This window comes from Drosophila innubila (assembly GCF_004354385.1).
Source record: "Drosophila innubila isolate TH190305 chromosome 3L unlocalized genomic scaffold, UK_Dinn_1.0 0_D_3L, whole genome shotgun sequence".
Classification (NCBI taxonomy): domain Eukaryota; kingdom Metazoa; phylum Arthropoda; class Insecta; order Diptera; family Drosophilidae; genus Drosophila; species Drosophila innubila.
The window spans coordinates 17,361,263-17,383,970 of NW_022995376.1; the positions used below are offsets into that span (position 1 = coordinate 17,361,263).

Genomic DNA, 22,708 nt, shown 5'->3' on the forward strand with positions numbered 1-22,708 from the left:
TAATTTAAAGCATTTACAAAACAAAGACACATATGAACTACTTGTAGGGTACCACAACAATGGATTATCCAAGAAAAATGTGGCGTATACGCTCCGTTGCCTAATTAGCAGTTAGAAATAACTCCTTCGGGCTGCTCTGAAAAACCGTTCAATTGAAAATAGAAGCAAAATAATTGGTCAATTTCTCAATGCTGTCGATGTGGTTAATTTTGTTATTGTTGTTGCCGCTGCTGCACTTAACTTTGATTTGAAGTACAATCTAAACGACGGGCAGCTAATGAAAATCCATCTGAAAAAAAGGCCTCAAGCCGCAGCCAAAGAAACACTTAAATATTACAAAAGTTACCTCTATAGTGCGCTCAGTTTTTATTGTTCCAACCAAAAAAAAAATAAAAACTAAGTTGAATTTACAATTTTACAATTTAGCAGTTTACGATTAGCGCATTAAAAGTAAACGATAGAAGATAAACAAAGAGACAGCCCAACAAAGCAAATCAAAACCATGGCAAAGTTAAACGAAAATTTGGGTCAAACTGCGTTTAAAGATGAAATTCGTAATATTAGACTGAGGGGGTAATAGAGATATACTTGCTTAGATTATGTAGCAATGCCATAAAAGTATTAACTAACCATTTCAACGTCAACTTGTCGCTGTCAAATTTTGCAAAAGTAAGCAACGAAATGCATCACCAATCACCTACGCCAAAAACAATAACACCAACCACTAACAACAATGCTGGCCACATATTAACTACAGTTACTAACTGAACTGTTTTACATTATTTTAGATCTGCACTGTTGTTGCCGCTGCCGTTTGCTGTTGACGCCGGCTGCAACGGCGACTGCGACGCCGGCTTCGTAAATTTACTTTCTTCCTAACTATATAAAAGCGGCTGTGGCTCGTTGCAACCACATTATTCAGTTGTGGAATCCCGTTGCGTGCAGCTCGTGGAACGTCGAAAAAACCAACCAACCAACATCTAAGTTTATAATCAAAGCCCATTTGGTGATCTCCTTAAAGACCCCAACAAAAAAACACACATATTAAAATGGCTTTTAAGGTGAGCAACAGCCAAAAAGAATGCAGCTACAAAGGATACTCGAATAAAGTGCAAAATATAAACTGTTGTGCTCTGTGCATCCTATAAGAATATACAACATAATCGAAGTGTTGAAAGTGTTTCTATATTGTATATGTTGGGTAATCCTTTAAAAGTGCCAAAAGTGCTGTGATAATAAAGATATTAATATCAAGAGAAAGACGACAGGTTTGGGCAGAAGAAAATTAACAAAAACGAATTGATGGAATTTAATTCAAATTTAAACACAATATTATTTTTAGTAAATGATATTTTTGCGAAAAAAAAAAATTATTTTGAAACATCAAAATGTGTTCAAGATCATAATAACAAACGGTTTTTTTTAAGCAGATAGTTCTTTTGTATATATAATTTTCATTTAAACTCCTACAACAAAAATTATATTAGCAGGAAGTTTAATATTAATCAATTCAATTTTAAAAATAAATATTTCATAGATATAAATCAAAAATATTCATAAGTTTTGAGATCTGCATTATCTTTTTAAATACAGCTGAAACAGTGGGAGATGAACTATTGAAATTATCTTATATACATCAAAATTTGATCTACTAAGAAATTTAAAAGTTGCAATAATTTTGCAAAAACCCCTTTTTTATATAAAATGTTGCAGATAATAATACGAGTATAATTTTTTGCAAGTGGAGTAACCACAACTTAAGTAAATGCGATAATTTCAGCAATGAGGCAAACCACTGAAAAGCCACAACTAACATTTCATTAAAAATTCAATAAAAAGCACAGAAAACCACAAAGAAGAGTTGTGAGCAAGTTGCGGCATTTTTTCCTCACACTTGTTGAACTTAAGCTAATTAGCAGTCTTAAAGGAAAACATGTTAACAAACGTTTAGCTAAACAGCGGATCAATTATGCAATTGCAGTATCTGATTTTCGCGTCGGTTTTGTGCCTGGGCATGGCCTATCCGGTGGATCATCATTACTACGAGGAGAGTCACGGTGGCTATGAGCATTTGGCCCATCATGATGCTCAGCCCATACACGATTATGGACATGAGCAGCAGCATCAGATTGAGCGCATTTCGCTGGGCGAGGAGCATGGACATGAGCATCCCCACTACGAGGTAGAGGATCATCATCATCATGAGGACGAACATGTTGATTACTATGTGAGTGTAGCAAAAAAGTAATGAATAAAGAGTTTTTCAATACAATTCGATTTCTTTAGGCGCATCCCAAATATGCTTTCAAGTATGGTGTTAATGATTTCCATACCGGCGATGTCAAGTCCCAGCACGAGACTCGTGATGGTGACACTGTCAAGGGACAATACTCGCTGGTGGAGCCCGATGGTTCCATTCGCACAGTTGACTACACCGCCGATAAGCACAATGGCTTCAATGCCGTCGTCCACAAGACGGCGCCAGTGCATCACCATGAAGAGATCCATGAGCATCACGATCACCATGAACATCACTACTAAGCACTCAAACCACGCGCTGAACAAGAGACCATAGCTATGTTTAACTGTGCACTAGAGTTAGCCAAATTTGCTAAAGCAACGTCATCAATCAATCAATCACATAACACAAGAGAGAACTACGAACGATCCATGTAAACGTAATGTAATCAGCTTCATATCTCGTAATTAGGACACTGACAACATCTTGCATTATCCATGCATTATATTTCATAATACTCATATATCATTCTTATATCGTATTTTATTTCTGTGATAGCAAATACTTTCCACTACAACTCTCTATCTACTATCAATTTCAAACTGTATCTTAGTCATTATCTAGCTAGGATTCATTCTCTCTAAACACTAGTTCATTCACTCAGACGAATTTATCAATCTACCATCTACTTTAACTATCATATAATATGTAAAAATTTGTTACAGAGAACAAACAAATCAATTGTAAATTTGTGGTAATAAACAAATGTGAATTATGTACTTTTTATAAAATCAAATCCAAATATCTCTATTTAATTCGATATTAACAAGTCGCCAAGCATTGAACTTGCACTTACAGCCGGACAACATTTGCCATTTATTTTTTTTATGGTTTTATGTCTAAATCTTTGACGTGTCCAACTGGTTTATGCGGCGTATGAGCAATAAACAGTGATTACAAGAAAAATCATCAGACAAATTTTCCGCCTTGGAACAGGTTGGTGTGTGTTTGTTTTAATTGAAATTACATAAGTTGCGAATAGCGTAATACGAATTACTTCCTAAATGCTTAAAAAATCAGTAAATAGCCAACTATATTTGTAATAAATAATCAGATAAATATTTGAAGATAAATATAAGCTGTTTGCGGGTTCAAAATACTCTGTTGCTAGTTTAAATAAATTTCACATTTTTCTGATTTAATGACAAAGTTTGACAGACACTTTTTAACCTATAACCATTAGTGTCTTATTTGTGTTTCGCAAAACACACAAATTTCGTATAAATTTAATCTTCCCGCCATGTTTTGCTATCGATAAATCAACTATCGTATGAGAAAAATTACCGTTTTGCCAGTTGATTTAGCAAGTTGGCAGCACCGTGAACCTTTTTCTAAAATATCTGCTAAAAAAATCGAAAAAACTTATTACTTTCTATAAAGTTGGCATCACTGTACAGGTCATAAAACAGGACAACTTTTGAAAACTTTTTTGAGAAATAAACAGCTGTTTCTGGCTGGGAAGCATCTGAAGAATAACTAATATTGCGACTAAAAATTTTCAATTTGATTAAATTAGAACAAGCTGCCAGATCGGAAAATTTTTTAGGGTGGCAACCATACAGGGGCCAAAGGCCGCAAACATAAACAAAATGCTGGCCAAAAACAAATATGTTCCTCGCGTGAATCAGGTAATTAGTTAACATAACTTATATAGCATTTGATAACTAATCCAGAATCCAGGTAGATGCCATTTTCCTCAACAAGGATATAACCCGTATGATAAGGGATAATCTGCTGGAGAACTTGCAAGCCATATCGGTAAGTAACCTAGTTTGATAAGAATAATAATGGCCTAATACGTAATTTCAACTTTAGCCTGTGCTGTTTATTAAAATACAACCAGAACTGGATTTACTGATACAATCGGCCATTTGGTTTGGATCTGTCGGCAAGCGTTGTTCCACTTTTGGCCAGCAGCTGCTGGTGTTGGCCTACGATGCGGAGAAGCTCACAGTGTCCAGATTGGTATTACACTTTGCTCTTACCGTGCTTCCGGGCTATGTCAAGAGCTGGGAGGAACGACGTTTGACGCACCGCGTCGAATGGTTCAGCCAAGCGATTACATGGGCGGAGAACAGCGCTTTGGTCTTAAACGTGCTCAATTACTTTCGATTCCTAAAGACTGGACGGAAGCCCACTTTAATTGACTTTATGCTGGGTCTTGACTATATCAGTTTACGCAACAACCAAAGACGCGACATTGGCTACAAGTACCTGACGCGTGAATTGCTCTGGGGCGGTTTTATGGTAAGACACAGCGCTTTATAGATGATACCATTTTCTTATGACGGAAAATTACAGGAAATTCTTGGCCTATTGCTGCCGATTATAAATTTCCGTAAGATTAACAGGCTGCTAAAGGCAGGCTTTTTTGGACAAGACAATAACTGGCGACGTGACAGCATCACCCGAGAACCTGTTGCTGCCAAGATGTTGGCCAACACCACTTGCAGCTATTGCGGAGAGCGTCCAACGCTGCCACATCACATGGGCTGTGGGCATATTTATTGCTATTACTGTTTAAGTGCGAATTTACTAACAGACGCGAATTTTGGATGTACCAAGTGCGGCGCCATATGTCCAGAGAAGGGTTTACAATGTGTCTGATTTTTGTATTATGTTAAACTAGAAATTAGATAACGTTATCAAATTTAAAAAAGTGTCTCATTGGGAATTCGATAGATTTATTGGATATTTTTGCGGCTGGTCACACTCCTTTTTGTGTCCGCTAGAGCTTCGATATATATCGCAAAACATATCGATAAGCTGGAATATTTAAATTTTAGCTTATGCAAATTTTAAAATGCAATTACTTTGAAATTAATTAACATTTTGATGAACATTTATAATTCGAAATTAAAAAAAAAAATTATATAAATTTTAATGAAGTTTTTGAAGTTCGTCAACCCCCTTGGGAGAGAAGTTAAAAATTTCATTCTAAGAAAAAAAAAATTTCATAAAATCGAGAATATTCCAAAAAAAAGTTCTGCAAAAATTTAAAAAATTCTAGCTCCAAAAATAAAAAAAAATTTCAATTTAGTTGAATTTTCGTAGTTTCAACTAAATTTTTTTTTTATTAAATTAAAAAAAAGTTGCCAGATCGGGAACTTTTGTAGGGTGGCAGCCCCAATTTATTTCCGAGAGGTTGGGCGCTGTGCGTGGACGTGCAGCTGTTGTAAATCATTGTTAACTGAATATTTGCGTAATTTAAATGCCAAAAAGTGCGTTAGTATAAAGATAAAAGTGTAAGAATTTATCGCAGATTAGTGACATTGCAAAATCATTCCAGATAAATTTAATAGGTAAGTAGGAAACACGCCAGAAAAAAGCGCGCCAAAAATTGTTGTACGGCTGCTCAGCACAGCTGTTGAGTTCTAAGCGAGTGCTGCCACCTGCTGAGAACAAACTAATTATGATTAACAATAATCATTATTTGTCAAGTTTATATGCTTCTAAACATGTATTATAATATATAATTATTTTTAAGGCTGCAAATAAAGTTGTATAGTGGTTTGTAAGATTTCGTCACAAATGCAAACAGCTGTTTGGCCAATCTGGCAACACCCAAACATTGTTATTACATTACATTTGTATTTCTGCTGCGCATTTGCCTTTTTTTTTTGCCTTTGTTCGGAGTGTGTATTAGAAAACGACAATAGACTTTAGAAAATACGCTAAATAGCACGGTTAATTGTAAAACGCCCAAAATTAACTGTTTACGCAATCAAACAATTAGACGTGCATAATAAAAAAAGAATTAAAGATAAGCAGTGACTGCAGCAACAACAGAAGAAACAGAAGCAAAGGCGAAAAGAAACAACGGACTTGAACAAATAACAGACAAAAACAATAACAAAAATTGCGCATATTTTCGTGGGTCGCAGCTGATTTCACATATCAAGGTCAGTAAGGTGGCAAAAATAAATTTACAGAAAATAGCAAAACAAAACAGCGTTTAAATATTCGATTTGTGTTGTGTGTTTTGCCACAGAAAATGCTCGACCTGGAAATTGTGCCTGAAATTTCGCTGGGCTGCGAAGCGTGGGAGTTTGTGCTAGGAATGCACTTCTCCCAGGCCATAGCCATCATACAATCCCAGGTGGGCATCATAAAAGGCGTACAGGTGCTCTACTCGGACACCAATCCGCTGGGCGTGGACATCATTATAAATCTACCGCAGGATGGATTACGTTTAATATTTGATCCGGTTGTGCAGCGTCTCAAAACCATTGAAGTGTTCAACATGAAGCTGGTGAAGCTGAAATACTGTGGCGTCTACTTCAATTCACCCGAAGTACTGCCCAGCATCGAACAGATCGAGCATTCGTTTGGCGCCACCCATCCAGGTGTCTACGATGCAGCCAAACAGCTGTTTGCATTGCATTTCCGTGGCTTGAGCTTCTATTTTCCGGTGGACAGCAAACTGCACTCGGGCTATGCACACGGCTTGGGCTCTCTGGTGTTCCTCAACGGCGCCTCTCCCGTGGTATCCAAAATGTCACTGTATGCGGGCAGCAATGTTGCCGAGAATCGAGCACCTTCACTGCCATTGGCCTGCTACCATCGACAAATGTATCTGGAGTCGGCCACAGTGCTGCGCACCTCCTATGGCCACACCAAGGGTCTCAAGCTGAAGCTCTTCACGGAGGGATCTGGACGTGCCTTGGAGCCACGACGTCAATGCTTTACCCGTGAGCTGCTCTTTGGCGATAGTTGCGAGGATGTAGCCACCAACTTGGGTGCTCCCAATCGCATCTTCTTCAAGAGCGAGGACAAAATGAAGATACACAGCTCGAGCGTGAATCGACAGGTGCAGAGCAAACGTAGCGACATTTTCTTTAATTATTTTACGCTCGGAATCGATGTGTTGTTCGATGCCCGCACACAGACCTGCAAGAAGTTCATACTGCACACCAATTATCCGGGTCACTTTAATTTCAACATGTACCATCGCTGTGAGTTCCAGTTCCAGCTGGAGACGGATCATCAGTCTGGCGAGATGGAGAACAAACATGATCATGTCAATATAACTGCCTATACCAAATGGGATGAGATCAGCGGCTCGTTAGCCACCTCGGAGCGTCCGGTGGTGTTGCATCGCGCCAGCTCAACAAACACAGCGAATCCCTTTGGGTCGACCTTTTGCTACGGCTATCAGGATCTGATATTCGAGGTGATGCCCAACAATCATATTGCATCCGTCACGCTCTACAATACGGCGCCGCCACGACAGCCGGCTCACTCCTGGCAACAGCACAAAATGCAGGACATTCGCCTGACTGTCGCCTAAGGATTTGTAAATGTAGATGTATTCGTGGTCGTGTGGGCTCTGTGACGCTTGATGTGTATTTAACTTTAAGCAACAAAACAATGATCTAACCTAGACATTAACGATTAGTAGTTACATTACGATAATATATAGTAATACATACACATACATATATAAATTTAATAGATATATAGAATTTCTATATAGCTACTAAGCAAATTTATCAGACTCACTGACCATATTCTTTTGCCCCCCTCGGTACTTTCTCTTATATATTCCATTGTGTTAACTCGATCCGACCTAGACTCGATTCATTACTGACAATTAATTAGCAACGTAATTTTAACTTTGCATGTCGTTAAAATATCTAAATATTTTAAGCTCAAAACGTGTATTTCTCTTTGAAAAAGAAACAAAAAATCAACAAAAAAATATATATTAAAATATAGCAATAAGGTTTCGACAAAACAACAATTTGATATGGCTTTTCTTATACATTTCTTAACTCAAAAAAAAACCCGATACATGTTCCTCAAGGACAACTATATCATTAGATTATCATCTTCTCTTTAAGAACAGTTGCACAATGCCAGAACAAAGCGCCGAACAGGAATCTCAGCCACAGACGGCGGTACAAGAGTCCAAAGCACCTGTTTATGATGCCAGCATTCTGCCGGATATGTTGCCCGTATATTATAGACGACTTTTTCCACACGAGCACTTCTATCGCTGGCTGAACTATGGTCATTGTGAGTATCATTTTCATTTAATAATCGAAACATATGTATAATCATTTTATTTTTAGCTGAAGATAACATATTTGTCAATCGAGAGATTTCATTTACGCTCCACGATGACATCTATATACGTTATCTGTGCTTTGAGACACAAGCCGAGCTGGAGAAGGAGATCTGTGCACGTAATCCTTACAAAATTGATATTGGAGCCGTACTGTCCACCCGGCCCAAGAATTTCCGTACTGTTCCCGGTGGTCTGGCGCCCGTGCAGCGTGAATTAGTATTTGATATCGATGCCACGGACTATGATGAGATCCGTAACTGTTGCTCTGGAGCGGAAATATGCCTGAAATGCTGGAAGTTTATGGTGTTGGCGGCCCGTGTCCTTGATGTGGCACTGCGAGAGGACTTTGACTTTGAGCACATGCTGTGGATATTCTCTGGTCGTCGTGGTATCCATTGCTGGGTCTGTGACCACACGGCACGGCATTTGGATGCCCGGGCACGAGCTGCTGTGGCGGAGTACTTGAATATACTCACCTATACCAACAATACGGCACGGGTTCAGCTAAATGATCGCACACATCATAGTCTGAGACGTGCTCTAAAGATTGTTGAGCCCATGTTCGAGGAGATTGTGCTGGAGGATCAGAATCTGTTTGGCACACCCAAAGGAGTTAACAAGCTGCTGCAAATGATCAGCGACGAGGGAGCACGCAATGATCTGGAGGCATATCTGCAAAAGACGCACGAGGATGGCGCTCATTCCAAGCTCATCTGGGATAGCTTTGTGCGTTATGCCAACTCAATGAGAACCAGCACGGCCAACGTGTGGAGTCGCAAGCTGAAGAACATTGTGCAGGAGGTGCAGTTGTGCCTGCTCTATCCCCGTCTGGATATCAATGTCACCAAGGGCTTCAATCACTTGCTCAAGGCACCCTTCTGCATCCATCCGGCCACGGGCAAGGTGTGTCTACCCTTCAGTGCCAGTGCAGTGGCCAAATTTGATCCGACCACAGTGCCTACCATTTCGCAGCTGCTGCAGGAGATAAATGCGCACGACGACAAGACCAAAAGCTACATGGAGGCGCCGGAGGATAAGAGTCGCATCAAGGATTACAAGAAGACCAGCATGTTCAAGGGCGTTGTGGTCTTCGAGGAGTTTCTACGCAAGATGGAACGCAATTACAAGACCAAAACTATGGAGTTTTAAAAGTAACATTCAAATAAAATGCGTAATTTAATTGATTGAAGCATTTGAATTTATTATATACTCGTTTAGGATAAGTATTAGGCTACCAACAATAAATAGACTAAATGATTGAGTTCACATACAGCGTAGTCGCACCAATGGCACAATATTGCCATCCTTGTCATCCCAATCCACTTCCACCTCCAGCTGAAAGAGGCCATCGTCCGTGGTGGGCGTCGTATCCGGCAGATGCGCCAGAATCTCACTCTGTCCAGTGCGTAGCTTAAATGAGGCCAATGCATCGATGGCATCACCTTCGCCCGACTGTGGCAGCGACACCTTAATCTTGGCCGGCAATATGCTGCCCTTGCTGAGGACCAGCTTGGCATTCGATTCATCATTGCCATGCCAAATGTACAAATCATCCTCGACCAGAACACAATCGTCGGCCTTTTGCAGCTGCGCCTGCTGTGGATCGAGCAGATAAACCGCTTGACGGGCACAGCCAATGGCAACCACCTCATCGGCCGAGTGGCTGGTGTGGAGCTTGGCATCCGGGAAGCGGGCAGCCACCGCCGCCTGCAGTTTGGGTATTTGCATGGTGGCACCCAGCAGCACAATGTCATCGATGCGCTTCAGTTCCGGATGATCCTGCTGTGCACGCTCCACGCATTCCCCCAGCTGTTGTATTAAGTTGTTGATCACCGGCTGTATAAGACTCTCGAAGCGGGCACGAGACATTTGAGCATTGTAATCAACGCCATCCATGAGAGAATCAATGTAGAGCTGCGTGGAGGGTAGCGTCGTTAGGATATGCTTGCAATTGGCGGCAGCAGTGCGGATTTTGGCCAGAGAGCGACGTGACTCATGCGGATCCAGTTTGTACTTGCGCTTGAACTCCTCACAGATGAACTGCACCAGCGCCTCGGTGAACTGACGGCCGCCAATGGAGAAGGGTCCAAACGTGGCCAGCTCCATCAAGTAACCGTTCTGGACGGCATACAAGGCAAAGTCGCTGTACAATCCACCGCATTTGATGGTCAGCACATGCTGACGCTCTAGCTTCTCCAACGGTTTCTCCAACTGCTCCTCGCCAATCTTATAGCACAGCACAGCAGCTGTGGGCTCGGCAATGACTTGGGCCACATTAAAGCCAGCTGACTTGGCTGCATCCGAGAGCAGCTTGACAGCTTGCGGCGGATAGTAGCTGGGAATCGAGAGCACGGCAATGGGCGCATGATCCGTATCCGTATGGTATTGGCGAGCCAGCTCCAGTTCAGCGCGCAGCAGCTGCTCGGTGACCTCCACAGCACTCAACTCTTTTGTTACAATCTTATCATCCTGATCCTCCTTATCGGCGGGTATTGTGTGCTCCATGCGGAACACAAACGTCTCCTTGTCGTATTCACATGGCACTTCCTTCAGCGCATTGGACAGTTTGTCCTCGCTAAGCGATTCCTTGGGCTGCAGCAGCTGGAAACTGTGTGCCACCGCCTGTTTGGGACGTGTGGCCATCTTTTGTTTGGCCGTCAGACCGCACTCGATCTCCGTATCGCCGTTCCAGAGCAAACACGCCTGCGAGACGCGATCTCCTTGCTTGTTCGCAATCACTTCGGCCTTGCCATCGGCTCTTACATAAGCAATGCAGAGCGTGCTATTACCAATTTTGATGCCAAAACGCGGCCACATCTTGCTGCTGTTTAAATGGTGTCTGACAGTAAACAGAAATTTAGAAAACAATTAAAATATATTACAATGAAATGCAGCACGCGCACGTTTTTTTGGTGAGGCAGCGCGGTAATACTATCGCCACTATCGATAGTTCACAGTGTTGAATAACTTTCATAACAATCGTTTCTGACAGTGCTCGCTAAATGTTTTATTTATCGATCACTGCGATGAAGCTGTGGATGCTGGAACCACACAGATTAAAATTATCTCGCGAAAACCCAAAGGCTTAGCAATCTGTCATGAAATATTTAAGCTAGTTATTTGGGTTTTAGTTGTTGTGGATTCTTATGTAGTAAAATATGATATATTGAATGTTATTCGCTGTGGATCGTAATGTATGTAGTGCAATAGCATTAGTTTTGCGGCATCTACTAACACTCGCTTTTGCACGCTGCGTTGCGTTTACCAACACAGCAAAAATATGTAAACAAAAAATCTATACATAGTACGGAAAAGAAGGCGAATTGACCCCAAATACGACGACAACGACATTAGCGCCACCCTACAAAGTGTAGTTTTTGTGTCAAGCAAACACACACATACATGTGCATGGAGAGCAATTGACGCCCCCCAACAACGTAAACCAACAGAAACGTTCCGATTCGTCATCGATTTAAGGCAAAAGCCAAACAATGGAGTGGAGGTGCAATGAAAATTAACGGAGAAACTCTTTAATTGAAATTGAATAAAAATAGACATTCGATTGATTAACTGCTAGAAAATGCGCATTTCGTAAGCAACAACAAGAAAATAAACAACTAAAGGAATTTCGTTGCTGTTTGTTGCGGACCTAAGACAACCTTGAGTCAAAAAGAAAACACACACACACGCACAACCAACACACAGTTAACCAATATAATGGATGATAATCTAAGTACCAAATCCTCCGAGTCTTCGATTACAACCAGTGGCGAATACGAGATTGTCACCGATAGCAATGTGGCAACACCTTTGGAGCAACTGGCACCACCGCCAGTTGCCGCAAAGGTTACCGAATCTTTGAGTGCCCTCTCGCTCTCACCCGTTGGCGCTGGCGGTGATCGTTCACCCACCTTGGACATGGCGCACAATCGCAATCTGAGCGACATTAAACACGAAATGACAGATGCTCTGCGGGATTTGGAGCTGGAGCGCAACGGCGTCGCAGCAACTGTCGCTGGTGAGTAATTCAGAACTGGAGAATAATTCAATTTAAATAAGTTACGCGCAATCAGTTGTTTACCAGACGCCAGCTGTGCACATACGTTCCAAAATTGGGCGATCGCGCCTTTTTAAGTCCCCTGTAAGCTTAGTACGCAATCTTATCGGCGGGGCCTAACCCAGAATACCAATCGCTGTCATGGCAACAACAACAAATAACAAACATAAAAGAAATATGAAAATGAAAACAAAAGAATAACACTTGCAACACACACACAATATACACTATCGATATATAATGTTTGAATAAAACTATTTGCATTTTCAACACTTTGTCATAATTGCCAATTAACATTTGCAGCTGTCGACGATAAGACGCGTCATCAGCAGCAGCAGCAACAACAACAGTCTCAACCAAAACAACAACAACAGCAGGCTCAGAAATCGTTGACGTTGCCTTTGACTGGACGCAAAACACAAGCGGAAACCGCAAACGATACGGAAATGCGCTTTAAAGTCAGCCTATTCTCACCAAAGGGTTGCGATGAATCGGAGGATGCCTCCAACTCGGAGCACAATCGTGTGGGACACTCGGTATTCTACGACTGCATTGATGCCAGTCCGGCGTGCATTGAGGAAAAACAAGACGCCATGAAACCCGAGAAATGTGACACAACTGATGAGGAAGGTAAGTTCAAGTCCTATAAATAAACATAATAGATGCTCTAACTTATTATTCTTATTAGTTTCAGAGATTGATCAGGGATGTACCATCTTTGCTGGGGTTACCTATTTGGGTGCTGCCAACATAAATGCGCCCAAATCTGAAACAGATGTCTATCGCATCATGAGCGAGCTCAACAGCGGTTCCAAGTCGGTGGGTCTCAAGATAACTGTCAGCATACCCAATTGTTCCGATGGTCTCGTCGTGTAAGTGAATCATCCCTTTGGAATTTATCCATTAGAGATTATTATGTCGTAGTCAGCAGCAGTATTTAGTTAGAGTATTGAATCACAATTGAGCATTTGCAATTGTAATGATCAGAGTCGAAAACTCTTGTAAATATGCAGTTTAATTGAATTGAATTTATTTTATTTGAATTATTCATCCTAACGCTAAAGTTACGTGGAAACTTATATTTATTGCGCTAGTCACAAGATATATATTTATTGAAATACAGTTTTATCTTAAATATAGTGAATACAAAAAGTTTATATAATATCTATTATAATAGAAACAATTTAGTTATATGTTTGGAGATTTGAGAGATTTTCGGTTGGTTTCGCTTTCTGTGGCACCCCTGATTATGTATGTTAAATTATTTGATAGATTAATTGAAGGTGTGTGTTTATATCTGTTGTTATATAATTAGAACATTACAAGTGCTTTGGAGAGAATTTTAAGCATTTCTAATATAAATTTATCTTTCCACTTCGATTTTGCCATCCATCAAATGCTGTACTTAAAGTTTAATGAAAACTTATTTCCCTAAAATTGCAAATAATTATGTCTGGTTTATTTTACAGTTTGCACGATGCAGAGAGCAATACCATAATAGCCACATATGAGATATCGAGCATTATATTGTACTATCGAGGACCCGTGGATACCGTTGAGAATGGTTGCTTTGCATTCACTTGGCTGCACGGAGATGCGCTTTTTCAGTGCCATGTATTCCGTTGCCATATCCCGGAAGCAGTGAATCAAGTGAGCGGTGAGTTGACGAGTGAGGAATGATGATTAAAAGTTGCGGTTTCATTTGAATTTCTTCTTGCAGCCTGTTTCCAGAAGGCCTTTCAGACATACGCGCCCAGCATGAGTTGCAGTCTAACTTCGGCCGTAGACATGGTTAATTCCGTAACATCGGATGTCAGTGGCAATCCATTGAGTACAGCTGGCTATGAGTTTATCGTCTCACTGGAAATACGCGAAAAGGTGGCCAAGAATTCATATGCAGCCGTGCCGAGAGATCGTGGATGCTTCAAGCTGCGAGCAAATACGGACAAGGAAGTCTGCATCACGGTCAAGCAGACAGCATCGAATGTGCTGCAACCGTTGTTTATTGAACGCTGTTTTGGTGTACTCGTTGCACCTGGTAAACTGGTGGTTCAAAAGGATATGCATCTCATTGACATGGCCAACATGGGCTATGTGCTGGCACAGGGAGCAGCCAATGAGCCGGATAGTGTGAACGCCTGCCTAAACGCATATGCCATACGGGCGGAGTGGAAGGCACAGGAGAAGGCATTCGAGCAGCTGAATCTGGAAACGTCCAAAACCAATCTCACAGTGGCCGTCGACATCGTCATGCGCGGCATACAGGAGCCGGTGCGCTTCGTTATCGAGACTCCGGTTACCATTCAATCGGCCAACGAAATGCGCATCATGGATCACTTCATGTCCAAGCGTCCCATGACACTGCGCTTCTATTTGCATCTGAAGCGCACGGATGAACTCAACTGGAAGGTGAACAGCATTGATCCCTCGGAGGAGATCACTGAGCAGGCAAGCGGCCAACAAGGCTCCTCCTCGCTGCTCAAGATGGGCATGAACAATCTATCGCGCATCGTGCGCAGCTCGTCCATAGCCTCAATTGAGGATGATTGCCCCACAGACTACAGCAGCGATGGCGATGAACCGTTGCTCAGCGGCACCGGTGAAGTGTCCAAGGATTGCTCCCAGGACACACTCGATGAATGGGATCCCATCCTACGCGAATGGGATAGCGAGAAGCGGCCAAAGAATTTGGCAACATTGGTGCGTCTGGGCGTGCCAGAGGCGTTGCGCGAAAAGATCTGGCAGAAGTTGGCCAATGTGGAGCGCAAGGTGGAAATGAATGACATGTATAAGATTCTTATCACCAAAGTGAGTAACAAACGTTGCGGTTATGTCCATTGTTTAATCAATGTGCAATATATTTAATAGGAAACCAAATGTGAGACAGTCATACAACGGGATATACATCGCACCTTTCCGGCGCACAAATGTTTCAAGGAGAGCGGCGGCTCTGGCCAGGATGCCTTGTTTAAAGTGTCCAAAGCGTATGCCGTCCATGACAGCGAGGTTGGCTACTGCCAAGGCCTCAGTTTCATAGCAGCCAGTTTGCTGTTGCATGTGAGTAATATCCATACCAATTTTGATAACATAACATGGAAATGTTAATAACAGAGTCTAATTGATTGCAGTTAGAACTGCCTGCATTCGATCGTAGAAATGTCAATAACAGAGTCTGTTAGTGCAGTTAGAACTGCTTGCATTGAACATAGAAATGTTAATAACAGAGTCTGATTGCTTGCAGTTAGAACTGCTTACATTTCATCATAGAAATGTTAATAACAGAGTCTGATTGATTGCAGTTAGAACTGCTTGCATTGGATCATAGAAATGTTAATAACAGAGTCTGATTGATTGCAGTTAGAACTGCTTACATTTGATTTCTTTGTAATCGACCGATATGTTATTTAAATTTCAATATTCAATAGATGCCCGAGGAGGATGCCTTCTGTGTGCTGGTCTCTCTAATGTACGACTACGGACTGCGTGATCTCTACAAGGCCGGTTTCGAGGTGCTTTATTTGCGCCTTTATCAGCTGGAACGACTCATTAAAGATCAGTTGCCCAAGTTGCATGAACATTTCACGGCCTGCGGCATTGAGACGCACATGTACGCCTCCCAGTGGTTCCTAACGCTTTACACGGCGCGTTTTCCTCTCTGCTTTGTATTCCATGTACTGGACGTATTTTTGCTGGACGGTTTGCCAGTGCTCTTTCAGGTGGCAGTGACATTGCTGTCAATCTGTGAATCCGACTTGCGTCAACTGGATTTCGAGGGTATACTCAAGTATTTTCGAGTGACGCTGCCCAAGAAGTGTCGCAGCTCTAGTCAGGCACGTAAAGTCATGAAGCAGGCCTGCGAGCGTAAGATTAAGAAGCTAAAGCAGTATGAGGAAGAGTTTCTGCTTAAGAAGCAGCACAAGGAGCGGCTGGAGAAGGAGGCGCAGATCTATGAGAGTCGCTTCGGCGAGGAACGCCGCAAGCTGCAGTCGGAGATTGAATCCCTCACCCAACAGTTGACCGGCGCCAATGAGCGTGCTGTGGATAAGGAGAGGAAGCACACTGGCATTATACAGGAGTACAAGCAGATCATACAGCGGCAGGAGCAGGATATGAACACACTCAATGAGACGCTGGGCAAGGTTATGGTAAGTGGATTCTATAGATTCCCTTTGGAACTATGTTAACTTTGTCTAATTGCAGCACACGGTTTCCAAATGCTCGCACTGCTTGCAACAGATTGATGTGAGCAATGACAATGCCAAGCAAGAGGAGTCAGCAGGCATCTCGAATCGTCAGTCTCATTCGCTGCGCAACTCCAATGAGGCACCACTGGGTCCATTGGATCCACTTAATGCAGCTGGACATCGCATACGCGAACTGGAACTGGAGCTGGCGCAGGCCAAGTTGGCACAAGTGGAGGCCGAGTGCAAGAACCAGGATTTAAACCATCAGCTAAACAACACACTCAGCGAACTGCAAACCAATCGCAACAGCTGGCAACCCTGGCTATCCAAGACCTTTAATTCGCTGCAGGAGAAGGTCACCACACGAGCTGGTGGCTCACAGCGTGGTGACAACGGCGGCGCCACATTCCAGTCCTACATGGGACAGCCGCCGGCAACAGTCAGTGAGGCCAGTTCGCCCAGCGCCAATCAGGTAACCTGACCGAGTTAAATATCCCACTGACCAGATATCACATGACAAACGCTGGAGCCGTCTTTTCTATTAAGTTTATTCATGAATTATTATTATTATCATGTTGTTCTTTTAAGTTCTTTTCGAATGGAGTATTATTATATTGATTTTTCATATCACTTAAAATTACTTTGTAGCCATGTTGAGCACCTGCGATGCCATCCCCAGTACTCCAACTGTTTATCATGCTTATTTATATTTATATACGCACCACACATACGATTCATATGAAGAATTTATATATGTAGATATTTAGTTATACTCTATCCTTACATTTATTTACCTTAAACTGCTGTTTACCTGCTTTGAATTTTATTGTTTGTTTTATTAATATTAATTTGATTGACCATTTATTGCTTCTGCAAATAAAACTTACATATACACACACATAATTTGCATAACTATATCTGTTTCTCTCTGACGATTTTAGGAGTATAGAACCTTTGCATTTGCATCTGTTGGCGGCTCTCCGAAATTACCAACCAAATTTCAGACCACAAAGTTGCGCAACAGCATCGACAGTTTGCGCAATATTGTGGTACCACTGGAGACGGGCAAATCCCTGCTTGCCGAGAATCTTAAACAGCAGCTGCAGTCGCAGCCATAGATTATTTATATATTTACATATTATCAACAGAAACATATGTAGGCCGATCTGGCTAGCAGGCAGTCCTACGCCTTTGGTATTATATATCGTATTCGTCTATATACTTACACACACACTCACATATATATACATATACTATATAAATATAGATATACTTATACACACACTTGCAAGTATATAATGTACATGTGCATTCCTTTGTTTCCATTTGAGATTTATGTTGATATTTTGCACCAAAGCTTGTCCAGCTGTTGGTTTGATTGACAAGGTTCCAGCCTTAAAAAAATTAATTGATTGTTTTTATTGTAGAAGTTAAAGCAAATATTTGCAATTCTTTTGATTGCAAAAAATTAAAAACAATTTTAATTTATAAATTATGATTTATAAATTAAAATTTTTATTTACAATATTAAAATTAAATAAAATGTAATGCTTTAATAGTAAATATTTAATTTAAAGATTACCGCAAATGTAAAGCATCGCAAATATCAGACTTTAATTTGTTCAATCTAATTTCAAATTTGTAACGAATTCATGTGACTGCGATTAGTTTGATTGCAATCTTTTACGACTCTGGACAAGCACTGAACTGGACATACAGTTTGGCAAGCACTGCATAATCCCCCTAAAATTGCTATATATATATATATATACATATGAAATATCAAAGAGATCAATGAAACTCAACAAACTGTGTATACTTTTATTTAGTTTTGGTTAACGTATATAGATTACATGAATTGTGATAAGATCCTAGCCAGCATTGCACCATGCGTAATACTATCGTTCCAACTGGACTATCCTTCAAATGAAAAACAAACGTTGCCCCTCGCCATTCTCAACCGTCTCCTCCTTTTGCATGGTTGCATAGATGAGCAAATCTGCTGAGGAGCTGCGCGGTCTGAGGCGTCTCCTTGCCCCACTGCCTCCTCTTCGAGCATTGCTAAAGGATCGACTCCGGACGCGACGTCGCTTCGGACGCTGTGTGACGGCGCCAAAGCAGGACACCTGCTGCTCCGAATCGCTATCGCTGTTAGGATCCATCTGCGACTGCAGCGTCTGACCGGAGCCATCCTCCAGATCACTCTGCTCGGCAGCCACAAGTCGCGCGCGTTTCTCAAAGCTGTAGCTGGAGGGATCTCTGGACAGCTCCGAGCCAAAGTTGCTGCTGCTGCGCTCATGTGGTAAATTGGTGCCGTAGCTCAGGAAGTCCGGATAGGGAAGATTCAGCTCGTCGGCATTGAAGGCTTCCGGGGAGGAGAAGGTGTGACGCAGACGCTGCACACGACAGCGTTGTCCTTGGGCAGGCTGTTGAACCCACAGCCAGGAGCGCTTCAAATACGTATGCTCGGTGCAATTGCTGGCCAGGCTTTGGTTATGCAACGGCGTTGGTGACAGCATGGAGGTGACCGCTGAGGTGGAGGGCAGCCCTAGAGTGAGTGATATATTGAGTGAATTGTCTCGGAAGGCGTCGGTGCAGTCGTCCGCCGTGCTGATGGGTGTCGTCGCCTGTGCCGCTCCAGCGGCTGTGGATAATTCACGCCCAATGGGAATCGATGACGGGCACGCTGAAATCCCCAGGGATTCCCCGACGTCTGTCCCTGTGACCGCTGCTGGCGACCCAGACGTGCCTGCAGCGCCTGCAAATGAGATTCTGTGGGTAAATTAGCGACTGAAGGGGGGTGGGATTGGAGAAGGGGGAACCACAGCACTGACCACAGATTGCAGTTGCTAACAACATGCGTTGGGCTAACTGTTGTTGCTGCTCTGCCTGGTTGGCATCCTGAGAAGTGTCTGTGGAGGCCACGGCACGCGTCATGGCTGCTGCCGACGTGCTCGGCTGTTCCCGATCCTCCAGACTGCAGCTCCGATGCAGCGGCACCACCGACTGCATCGTACAATTACTTGGAGCACGACTGCAGCCACGTTCCCGGGCACGGGGACGTCGACGCTGGCGACGTGGCTCACGCAGCTCCTGCTGCATGCCCACCTTGATGACCTCCTCGTAGTCGGGTGGCGCCTCATAGCTGGGCGGCTCATCCGGCGTGCGATCCTCGTCCTGGCGATCTAACAGCTCGCTAATTGTCTGCAAATGACTCTGCAATTCGCGTTGATGGCGTGCTCGAACTCCCATGCGATAGAGGATCACCATCCAGCCGGAGAGCACACCAAAGATGCCCAAAGTGCTGATGATGAAGATCCCTGTGGCCGTCTTCAAATCCGGATACTGATCGATCTTTGGAAAGTAGTAATTGGGCTTGTGGGAATACCAGCGTCGATCGTGATGCAGATGCGCCCAATCCTCTTCACAGGTTTCCGGCTCATCACTGCCATCTCCGCAGTGATCGAAGCCATCGCAGTGCAAGCGAATGGAGATGCAATGGTTGTTCCCGCAGAGAAACTCCGAACCAATGTAACAATCTGTTTGAGACGAAAGAGGAAACTAAGAAATTAAGCAGACTAACATTACTCCGAAAATACCCACTCAAGTAATTGAAGACGCTGTAGACAATGGCCAGTTTGGAGGACATGCCAAACACCCCTCGCAGTCGTATATAATAGCCCGTCAATATGGGCGCAATGTGACTCTCCTTACTTAACCCATTATTTGGCCACATCACAGTCTCTATCTCTGTGGCATCCGAGGTGGTGCCCTGTCTAATCGTTAGCTCCGATCGCGCTGCCATTCCATAGAACTCATCTACCCTCAACGAGATGTGCGTCTTCATCATCATGTAGTTATTGCCTGGCTTTATAATCCAGATGCAGTCGAACAGTCGCACATCTGTGGCATTCTCTATCATGTTCATCATTGTTATGGCTCCACCCGGTCCAGTTACCATGCCACCGCAGTCTGTGAAGCAAATATTTCGAAGACTTAACGCTTATATTCATTTTCTTAGTAAAGTACTAAGGAATTTTATCTTAAAGTCTTTAAAGTAGAGTTCCCTTCCAGTTAGAACAACTAACAACTAATCTCCTTCGTTCAATTCAAAATTTCTAAAAATTTGTCAAGATTATCTAGCGAAAATTCCTTTCATTTTCTAAAAATCTTTTTTAACTAATGTCTTACATTCTGTCTTTAAAAGAGTTCCCTTCCAGCTAGAACAACTAACAACTAATCTCCTTCGTTCAATTCAAAATTTGTCAAGATTATCTAGCGAAAATTCCTTTCATTTTCTAAAAATCTTTTTTAACTAATGTTTTACATTCTGTGAAAGGATTTCTTTTCGTATACCTACCTTTCTACCTATTTTCTTAGAGTTCCCTTGTCTAACATTCTGCGAAATGATTTCTTTTCGCATCCCCAAATTTTTTTCTATATTCTTAGAGTCTCATTTTTAATTAGCTTAAGATAGTCTTTAGATCTCAGAGGTACCTATTTTATTTCTTCAATTTCATGAGCTTTATAAGCAAAACTTCGAGAGATCCTAATGAGTAAACATCCTGAACTATCCTAACTTATTCCCACATGATATACATACTAGATTCTTTGGTTTTCTTTGCAATTGTAACTACACTAAATATTTCCTTAGGTAACAATCATTTCTTTGTCCATCCGACAAACCTTATGACATTTCCAGGCCCCCACCTACCCCAAGAATATCGATTGCGTTACCAAACTAGACTATGCCAAAGTGTTGCCCAGTTGTTCTCATATTTTCACTTTGATGTTTGCGTTGACATTGAAATTTATACAACAGCCTTCCCTCTGCTTCCCTCCTGCCCTGTCAATAATCAATATGACAATTGCAGACCCTCAAGTGCTCTTGTCCCTGCACCTCTTACCACATCATTGCTTACCCGTATATGGCACCAGACGCTCGTCCTTTAACTGCTTGGAGGACACAAAGCTCACCTCAGCACGGAAACCAACGCCTGTCGCGGAATTGCCCCGGAATTGAAGGAGCAACGATTTGCCGCTACTTACGGTGATGGGAGGACGGAAATGTTCACCCGTATAGGAGTCCAGCATCTGTCCATTGGAGTCAAAGATCTCCAGAGTGGAGGCCAGACCCAGTTGGAAGTCGGTAAAGTCCAGACGTACCTGGCAATTGTCCGATTCGCAGGTGAGAATGTGCTCAATGCCATAATCCCTGGGATAGGCCATGGGAAAATAGGGCGTCGATATAACCTGCGGTATGGAGTTGGCATTGCCATTGCCTACGATGGATTGCTTGGGTGAACCACTCACAATCTTGACGTTGCCTGTGGGGGGAAAGGACTTTTAGAGGGAACTCTTGGAGGGATTAGATAGATCTTACGCTCGGAGAAGTACTGCAGGGAGAAGACATGGGCATTGGTAGCTCTGTAGAAGAATTTCAGCTGTAATGTTCTTGTCTTGCTGCGAAAGACTTTGCCATCGCCACAGAACTCCTGACCCGAGATGGTGGTATCATAAGGTGGCTCCGAGAACTGTATATGCTCACAAGGACACATGTTGGACTTGCCACCCGTATTGCTGCAGCTCTTAGAGAAGTTGGCATGGGTGAAGGTCACACGGATGACGCACTCGGCGCAGGTGACCAGCTCCAGATGGCACTGATACCACACATCTGGCGCAGACAGATCATTCTTAAGACTCAGCTGGGAGCTCTAAGACGAACGGTATATGGTAAGAGCTACACCTAATCCTCTCTCCAGCAACTACTCACTCGAAATGCTGTGGTGCTGACATTTCTGGCATGCAGCTCTCCCCGTTCGCCCAGCTCCAGAAAGTGTCGCCTGCCGTTCCAGTGATTGCAAATGTCCAGATCCCTATAGCTATTGACAGGATACGCCTGACTGGGCCAACTGATCAAGGTCAAGACATAGGCCAAGCAGTAGGCATAGCCCAAGGCTTCAGCTAGCATTACAAGCTGTTCAATTCTCGGCACGGATGCGTTGTCCACGAGCGTTGACTCAAGACTGTTACGGCTGCAGCTGGTCGCAAATCCAATAAGCTCAGCCCAATGTTGAAGCCTCACAAGTGGCCCATAT

General features: G+C 42.8%; 7 protein-coding genes across 10 annotated transcripts; 5 read left to right on the forward strand and 2 right to left on the reverse strand.

The window, feature by feature from the left end:
- Positions 1–923: 923 nt before the first annotated feature.
- Positions 924–2,967, forward strand: LOC117787811 (histidine-rich glycoprotein). Of its 2 annotated transcripts, XM_034626426.1 has the most exons (3): positions 924–1,061; positions 1,982–2,227; positions 2,287–2,967. In XM_034626426.1, exons 1-3 carry the CDS (start codon positions 1,050–1,052, stop codon positions 2,539–2,541), a joined length of 513 nt encoding a protein of 170 aa, XP_034482317.1. In that variant the 5' UTR covers positions 924–1,049; the 3' UTR covers positions 2,542–2,967. The 2 variants fall into 2 exon arrangements, with proteins under 2 accessions (XP_034482317.1, XP_034482318.1); XM_034626427.1 differs by lacking the exon at positions 924–1,061 and having other exon boundaries at positions 1,970–2,227.
- On the forward strand, positions 2,578–4,958 carry LOC117787146 (peroxisome biogenesis factor 2). Its single transcript, XM_034625588.1, has 5 exons — positions 2,578–2,597; positions 3,822–3,927; positions 3,980–4,057; positions 4,115–4,546; positions 4,601–4,958. The coding sequence occupies exons 1-5, from the start codon at positions 2,578–2,580 to the stop codon at positions 4,904–4,906; spliced, it is 942 nt and encodes a 313-aa protein (XP_034481479.1). The 3' UTR covers positions 4,907–4,958.
- A 507-nt stretch (positions 4,959–5,465) lies between these two features.
- Positions 5,466–9,551, forward strand: LOC117786497 (DNA primase small subunit). 2 transcript variants are annotated; one of them, XM_034624793.1, is made up of 3 exons: positions 5,466–5,601; positions 8,148–8,317; positions 8,374–9,551. In XM_034624793.1, the coding sequence occupies exons 2-3, from the start codon at positions 8,155–8,157 to the stop codon at positions 9,516–9,518; spliced, it is 1,308 nt and encodes a 435-aa protein (XP_034480684.1). In that variant the 5' UTR covers positions 5,466–5,601; positions 8,148–8,154; the 3' UTR covers positions 9,519–9,551. The 2 variants fall into 2 exon arrangements, with proteins under 2 accessions (XP_034480684.1, XP_034480683.1); XM_034624792.1 differs by having other exon boundaries at positions 5,468–5,601; positions 8,143–8,317.
- On the forward strand, positions 5,871–8,042 carry LOC117786498 (UPF0183 protein CG7083). The gene is made up of 2 exons (XM_034624794.1): positions 5,871–6,201; positions 6,291–8,042. The coding sequence occupies exon 2, from the start codon at positions 6,294–6,296 to the stop codon at positions 7,587–7,589; it is 1,296 nt and encodes a 431-aa protein (XP_034480685.1). The 5' UTR covers positions 5,871–6,201; positions 6,291–6,293; the 3' UTR covers positions 7,590–8,042.
- On the reverse strand, positions 9,545–11,285 carry LOC117786496 (heat shock 70 kDa protein 14). Its single transcript, XM_034624790.1, has one exon. The coding sequence runs from the start codon at positions 11,184–11,186 to the stop codon at positions 9,633–9,635; it is 1,554 nt and encodes a 517-aa protein (XP_034480681.1). The 5' UTR covers positions 11,187–11,285; the 3' UTR covers positions 9,545–9,632.
- Positions 11,286–11,539: 254 nt separating this feature from the next.
- LOC117787809 (rab GTPase-activating protein 1-like) lies at positions 11,540–18,040 on the forward strand. The gene is made up of 9 exons (XM_034626423.1): positions 11,540–12,387; positions 12,730–13,056; positions 13,115–13,298; positions 13,896–14,083; positions 14,147–15,234; positions 15,295–15,483; positions 15,852–16,571; positions 16,627–17,082; positions 17,552–18,040. Exons 1-9 carry the CDS (start codon positions 12,087–12,089, stop codon positions 17,726–17,728), a joined length of 3,630 nt encoding a protein of 1,209 aa, XP_034482314.1. The 5' UTR covers positions 11,540–12,086; the 3' UTR covers positions 17,729–18,040.
- A 365-nt stretch (positions 18,041–18,405) lies between these two features.
- LOC117789213 lies at positions 18,406–22,691 on the reverse strand. 2 transcript variants are annotated; one of them, XM_034628302.1, is made up of 6 exons: positions 22,384–22,636; positions 21,994–22,324; positions 21,533–21,937; positions 20,214–20,582; positions 19,445–20,149; positions 18,406–19,368 (listed from the first exon to the last, which is right to left on the reverse strand). In XM_034628302.1, the coding sequence occupies exons 1-6, from the start codon at positions 22,579–22,581 to the stop codon at positions 18,533–18,535; spliced, it is 2,844 nt and encodes a 947-aa protein (XP_034484193.1). In that variant the 5' UTR covers positions 22,582–22,636; the 3' UTR covers positions 18,406–18,532. The 2 variants fall into 2 exon arrangements, with proteins under 2 accessions (XP_034484193.1, XP_034484194.1); XM_034628303.1 differs by having other exon boundaries at positions 19,017–19,382; positions 22,384–22,691.
- Positions 22,692–22,708: the final 17 nt, after the last annotated feature.

Coding starts and splice junctions, on each gene's coding strand:
- LOC117787811 (XM_034626426.1), top strand. Junction 2,228..2,286: donor ACGAACATGTTGATTACTAT/GTGAGTGTAGCA, acceptor CGATTTCTTTAG/GCGCATCCCAAATATGCTTT.
- LOC117787146 (XM_034625588.1), top strand. CDS start 2,578: ATGTTTAACTGTGCACTAGA. Junction 2,598..3,821: donor ATGTTTAACTGTGCACTAGA/GTTAGCCAAATT, acceptor AATTAGAACAAG/CTGCCAGATCGGAAAATTTT. Junction 4,547..4,600: donor TGCTCTGGGGCGGTTTTATG/GTAAGACACAGC, acceptor GGAAAATTACAG/GAAATTCTTGGCCTATTGCT.
- LOC117786498 (XM_034624794.1), top strand. CDS start 6,294: ATGCTCGACCTGGAAATTGTGCCTGAAATTTCGCTGGGCTGCGAAGCG.
- LOC117786497 (XM_034624793.1), top strand. CDS start 8,155: ATGCCAGAACAAAGCGCCGAACAGGAATCTCAGCCACAGACGGCGGTA. Junction 8,318..8,373: donor CTGGCTGAACTATGGTCATT/GTGAGTATCATT, acceptor TTTTATTTTTAG/CTGAAGATAACATATTTGTC.
- LOC117786496 (XM_034624790.1), bottom strand. CDS start 11,186: ATGTGGCCGCGTTTTGGCATCAAAATTGGTAATAGCACGCTCTGCATT.
- LOC117787809 (XM_034626423.1), top strand. CDS start 12,087: ATGGATGATAATCTAAGTACCAAATCCTCCGAGTCTTCGATTACAACC. Junction 13,299..13,895: donor TGTTCCGATGGTCTCGTCGT/GTAAGTGAATCA, acceptor TTTATTTTACAG/TTTGCACGATGCAGAGAGCA. Junction 15,484..15,851: donor CAGCCAGTTTGCTGTTGCAT/GTGAGTAATATC, acceptor AATATTCAATAG/ATGCCCGAGGAGGATGCCTT.
- LOC117789213 (XM_034628302.1), bottom strand. CDS start 22,581: ATGCTAGCTGAAGCCTTGGGCTATGCCTACTGCTTGGCCTATGTCTTG. Junction 22,325..22,383: donor TCAGCACCACAGCATTTCGA/GTGAGTAGTTGC, acceptor CGTTCGTCTTAG/AGCTCCCAGCTGAGTCTTAA. Junction 20,583..21,532: donor GCGTCTGGTGCCATATACGG/GTAAGCAATGAT, acceptor TTTGCTTCACAG/ACTGCGGTGGCATGGTAACT.